Here is a 6085-nt window from a genome sequence, read left to right on the forward strand (position 1 = left end):
CGCCTCAGGTTAAACCCCCCTTAACATGAATTCATCCTGCTGACCTCTCCCCGCCTCCTCCTCCCTTCTCCAGGCACTCAGTCCAACAGCAGCTGCAGTGCAGGAGCTCCTGTGACCCTTCTCCCGAACAGAAGTGACCTCTCCGGTGTGGACATCACCATGCTCAACATGCTCAACCGCCGGGACAGCAGCACCAGCACCATCAGCTCCGCCTACCTGAGCAGCCGCCGCTCCTCCGGCATCTCCCCTTGCTTCTCCAGCCGGAGGTCCAGCGAGGCCTCCCAGGCCGAGGGGCGGCCCCAGAATGTGAGCGTGGCGGACTCCTATGACCCTATCTCCACTGATGCCTCGCGCAGGTCCAGCGAGGCCAGCCAGGGAGATGGGCTGCCCAGCCTGCTCAGCCTCACACCTGCCCAGCAGTACCGGCTGAAAGCCAAGTACGCCGCGGCCACAGGTGGACCACCACCCACGCCCCTGCCGCACATGGAGAGGCTGAGCCTGAAGACTAGGATGGCCCTGCTCGGGGACAGCAGGGAGGCTGCGATGACTCTGCCGCCCGTACACCCTCCACGAAGATGCAGCGATGGTGGCACGCATGGTTACAGCCGGCGCCACCTGCTGCCTCACGACGCGTTGGGCCACAGTGTGCGGAGAGCCAGCGATCCCGTAAGGACTGTATCAGAGAGCCTGTCCCTGCCCAGAGTGCAGCGTTTCAGCAGCCTCAACAGCTTCAATCCCCCAGGGCTGCCTCCTGCCACAGAAAAGCGTAACCTGGTGCTTCAAAATTACACCCGGCCTGAGGGCGGCGCAGCCCGACATTTCCATGCGGCCCCCTGCCCTCCCAGCATCAGTGAGAACGTCACCCTGGAGTCCCTGACCATGGATGCCAATACTGGCCTAAATGATGAAGATTTCTTGCCAGATGACGTGGTACAGTATTTAAATTCTCAGAACCAAGCAGGGTATGGGCAGCACTTCCCAGAGGACAGCAAGGGGCCTCCCGGGGCAGGTGACTTCGACCCACCACCACCACCACCGGGGCTGCTGGATGGTCACCTGGGCCAGCAGTACCGCAGTACCCTGGAGCAGCCCTGCGCAGAAGGCAGCAAAACAGACCTGCCCATCCAGTGGAACGAAGTGAGCTCCGGCAGTGCTGACCTGTCCTCCTCCAAGCTGAAGTGCGGCCAGCGTTCAGCGGTGCTCCAGGCCCGAGCTTTGGGGTTATACAACAACGTGGGTGTCCACCTGCAGCATTCAGCAAGGAGCAACGGGGCCGGCCCAGCTGGAGGATACTCAGCCCTGGGGGAGAACAGCAGCTCCTATGGTGGCCAGGAGCCCTTGGCCCTTCACAATGGGGGAGGAGCTGGGCCTGGTGGAAACACCTTCCATGAACAGCCCTATAAGGCCCAGCAGTATGGGAGCTGTCTCAACAGACAGCCAGGGGCCACCAGTGTGCTAGAGGGTGCCTGTGTTGCTGGGGTCCCAGGGTCCAAGCTGAAGAGCACCACCATGCAAGGAAACGGGGCCACACTGGATTTTGGCCTGCCGGTGATACCCAGAGAGCCAGCTAGTAGTATGCTGAGTGGCATGCAAGCCCAAGATTCAGTGGGACAGGGCTTCCTGGGCCACCAGCTGTTTGGTGACAGCACGCAACACCAAGGGGCAGGCCGCTCCGGCCCACAGATGCTAGGGCAGGTTAGTGCTACCTCACACAACAACATCTATCAAGGGCCAGAGAACTGCCTGCCAGGGACTCATGGGCTCAACAGCCAGCCAGCAAGCTTGGCAAGTGTCAGGAGCTACCAGCCCTGTGCCAGCTTTGGAGGCAGCAGGTGCCAGGCTGTGCCAAGGGGCAATGTTTCTCTGCAGCAAGGACAACTTGTTGACACGAGTCAGACCTGCAGGGTGAATGGCATCAAGATGGAGATGCAAGGGCAGCCCCAGCAGCTCTGTTCTAACCTGCAGAATTACTCCGGTCAGTTCTATGACCAAACCGTGGGCTTTAGTCAGCAAGACACAAAGGGTGGTTCGTTCTCCGTGGCAGAAGCCAGCTGCCTGCTACAGGGAACCAGTGCTGAGAACTCGGAGTTACTTTCCCCAGGTGCTAACCAGGTGACAAGCACAGTTGACAGCCTCGACAGCCATGACCTGGAAGGAGTACAGATTGATTTTGACGCCATCATAGACGACGGGGACCACGCCAGCCTCATATCAGGGGCCCTGAGCCCAAGTATCATTCAGAACCTTTCCCACAGCTCCTCCCGCCTCACGACTCCACGGGCATCTCTCCCGTTCCCAGCCCTGTCTGTGAGCACCACCAACATGGCCATAGGGGACATGAGCTCTTTGTTGACCTCTCTCGCAGAAGAAAGCAAATTCCTTGCAGTTATGCAGTAGGTGTTAGGAAAAAGGACCGCAAATAGACGTGAAACTTCAGGAGTTGAAAGATTAAACGGACTCCATTTTTGGCTGGTTTTGTCTTTTGTGGTTTTTTTTTTTTTAATTTTTGTTTTGTTGTTGTTCTATATGTATTTTAGTAATCTCATCTCATCTAACTGGGATGTGTTTCAAGTATATTCCTTTTATGGAAAAGGACTCTGCAAAACCCTAAAGTATTCTAGGGAGAAACTGTCTTCCATTTCAGTTTTTGAGTCAGTATTGTTATATTCCAAACACACTTTTTTTTTAACTTGTAAGCCCGTCTCGTTTTTAGTAAACCAGTGTAAATGTGTGATGTGCATGTTCTTTCTTTTAGAAGAGAGGCCAGATGAAAAGATTTGACTTGTTTCTCTATCGTTACTCAAAGGAAGTAGGAGTTGGGGTGCTTATGACCAAGGGGTTACACTTCCAGCTTTTAAAATGTGTCCTTTACATATGCTCCACGCTTTTTTGTTTTGTTTTCCTGTTAATCCCCATGTTGGGCACAAGAATCAGACTACAGATACTGAGTTGAAGCCTTTTTGCAGGTGCGCTGTTGCAGAGAGAGCAGTCTGGACATGCTTCCCACCCAAAGTCAGTTTAGGGCATGCTTCGGACAGTGCCCCAGGGACACCGGGGGTGCCTGCCGGTGACATCCTTCATTCGTCGTTTGCGGTTGTCATTCTAGGTGTCCATGAGTGTGCTTTGGGCGAGTCTGTCTCTGTGGGGAGTTCTCAGCTTGTGTGCCTCTTTTCTTTCCACCCTCAGGAGCATCCAGGGCTGTGTAGCACCCCGGTGAGAGAGGGGACAGGAGGTTGGTGACACTCAGACACATAGCTGTTTTACTCTGTTTTGGTAAGGCGTTATAGATTATAGACTGAAGCAGCTGGAATTAGTTGAGGAAACATTCGTGGATTTGCTGTAGTTGTCATTACTGCCATCTGTTTCCCATTATCATAGATAACAGAATTGATTATAGCTAGCTCTCAATATATAGGTGTTTGAACAGTCTCACAACCGCTGAATTATTAACATTATTAATTCCACTATAGTGAAGGAGTATTCCTGTCCTAGGCACCCTAATTTAAGGGATCTGTAAAATTTTGTTGTAAAGATAAAGCTCACAAACATTGGGAACCAATTGCTTCGACTACTTTTACAACTTGAGAACACTAACGGGATGTTTCATAGTTGTGCGGGTGCCTTTGTTACACGCCAGTGACTGAAAGCCGCATCCGTTTAAAAAGTTAAATGTTCTTGTTCCATAATGCAGACTAGTACTTGTATTTTGTTTTGGATGAAAACATTTAAAGATTTAGAAGTACAGTCACTTCCCATGTGCCATTGCTACACATGAAGGTCATGTATGTGTACATAAAGAGTACATGGATCACCCAGCATACTGCTTTAAAAAATATGCAAGCTATTAAAATATTAAGTCTTCACACAGTCCGCATTGGTCTCCCTACTGGCTTTATCCAAAGTAAGTCATGATTCAATTGTATGGTTTTTGCCCTTTATTCCTGTCCTTTACGTTAGTACACAACCAGACAAAATCAACCACAGTAAAGTGTTGGATGATAGAAACAATGTTAGGATCAACCCATTTTCTCTCATTTGGAACAGGCATCTCAGCAGAGTTAAATCTGCCACTTGGAACCATGTGGTTAAAATAATTGAGCTGGCTTTTCACCAGACATCTCTGAGATCAGTAGCAGGCTGCTGGTTCCTTCCCCACACCCAGCTGTCCTCCCCCAGAGAGCACCTTCCTTTAAATCACATGATGCATCCTCTTGGGAAAAGCCACAAACAAGGGATCTACTGATCTGAATTCAGGAGAGTAGAGTACAAAACCACCACTTTGTAGCTGAAAGGGTGAGGGCTTTTCGGTATCCCTCAACTAGGACACCACCAGTCTTCTGCTGGCTGACTCTGGTTTTCTGTGAATCTCAGAATCCCCAAGTCCTGGCCATGGACACTCTCCCAGGCTGGCATAATCCCTTTCCTACTTTTGGTTTCAAATGTTTCTCTCTTTGTCTTCAGGTTGTGTTCTGAGTGTCCCTCCTTCTCTGTTCTATTTGTGCTTGCTTTCCTTGCCGCTGCCTTTAGATTTGCAGGAGACACACCCTGCAGCTCAAGATTTGGCATCTATCAGTATGGAAATTCCAAAAAGGTGGAGGAGAGGAGGGAGGGAAGAAGAAAGTGAACCCTTCCAGGATTCCTGTGGTCTGTCATGAGAGTCTACTGGAGAGAAGGTCTTTCGAGGTCACTTAGAAGTAAGCCTGTGGGGCTATAACATCTCCATAGATTTATCATCTGTGTCATTTTGAAGGACCCACCACCAGCCTCCAGTCTTCTCCATGCTTCTCTGACCTAGTCATTTAAAGAGATGGCGCTGCCTCCATTATGTCACAGCCTACTTTCTGTAATATACAGAGGCTCAAACATGGTATTCCTGTTTTAACATCTGTGCAAAGCTTGTTTCCACATCTCAAACCATTCTCATTTTGTTTTTCTAAGGATCTAATTAAACTATCCCTGCTCGTCACATGTGGGCCTATCTTCTTGAGCCCCCGAAGTTTTGATTCTTGAGATGTATGTGCCTTATCTTACGTTACTCTTGTCAACAAGAGGGGTCCATGGGCGTGGCCCGATGCTTGCTCCCGGGCTGGAGCGTGAGTCGGAGCTGTCGTGTCACCTGGTTTCCTGTGTCGTTCTGAACTGAAAGGAGGGTCTCCTTTCTGACAACTTACCCTTGCATATCCTGCCAATGTGTAAGATAAAATACGAGTTCCTTTTTTTCACCTTTTTTAGATTTTTTTAAAAGAAATTAAATGTGTAATCCTTTTTAAAAAGAAACACGTGTAAATACATTTAAGTATATTGTAGGCATAGTGTTCGTATGTGACCAGCCTGGGCCTCCCTCGGATGAGCCTGCAGCCCCTGTGATGCTCCGTGCCCACCTCCAGCCCAGGGGCTGCAGCCCAGCCATAGATGAACTCTTATGTTTGCTTCCAGAACCACTTAGTCCTTTTGTAACAAAGAAAAAAAAAATGTTTCTTACAATGTCAATAAAAAAACCTCTTTGTACTGAATTTTTACTGGGTTGTTTATTTCATTCCTGAGTGAGAAGCGCGCTTTCAGGGAAAATATCCATAGCCTGTGTTTGGACCCAGGGTACCCCATAGACAAACCGAGTGTACGCTTTCTCCAGAACTCAGATCAATGGTCCCTAACGTGGAGGACAAGACACCGCTGCATGCTCCTGGTGGGGTGAAGAGGTGTGCCCTGGAAACACACCAGCTAGCCAACTGTAACCACTGTGTGGCTTAGTTGATTGCCTTGCCAGACTACAAGGCCAGCCGCTATAGGACTGAACACCTGCACTTGTCTCTGCACAGCCACCCTCACACATTAACAGTAAATCTGCGGTGATGCAAGCCTGCTTTTTAAGTGAGTTGGTAATTAACCTTGTTAGAAAATAATAATCACTGATCTTGTCTTTTCATGACCGGTTACAATATTCTGCAGAATACCTCAAAAGACTCCGAAAGGGTCCTCTTCCCTCTCCTGAACAGCAGCACTTGGCTTCTGAGCCCAGAGCCGAGCTAGCTGAGCCCGGGAAGGCGGCAGGCCTGGCTCTGTGTCTCAGGGCCAGGAGGGTGAG

The 6085-nt window shown here is 50.1% G+C and overlaps 1 protein-coding gene across 2 annotated transcripts in view; it reads left to right on the forward strand.

Moving 5' to 3' along the window:
- GLI3 (GLI family zinc finger 3) overlaps positions 1–3035 on the forward strand; it is a 244577-nt gene extending 241542 nt beyond the window's left edge. For both annotated transcript variants that reach the window (XM_004582353.2, XM_058678228.1), the window contains one exon: positions 74–3035. In XM_004582353.2, the coding sequence (XP_004582410.2) occupies positions 74–2397 (2324 nt within the window). In that variant the 3' untranslated portion in view covers positions 2398–3035. The remainder of the gene's footprint in view (positions 1–73) is intronic.
- The last annotated feature ends 3050 nt before the right edge of the window (positions 3036–6085 follow it).

Source organism: Ochotona princeps, chromosome 20, assembly GCF_030435755.1.
Source record: "Ochotona princeps isolate mOchPri1 chromosome 20, mOchPri1.hap1, whole genome shotgun sequence".
Lineage (NCBI taxonomy): Eukaryota > Metazoa > Chordata > Mammalia > Lagomorpha > Ochotonidae > Ochotona > Ochotona princeps.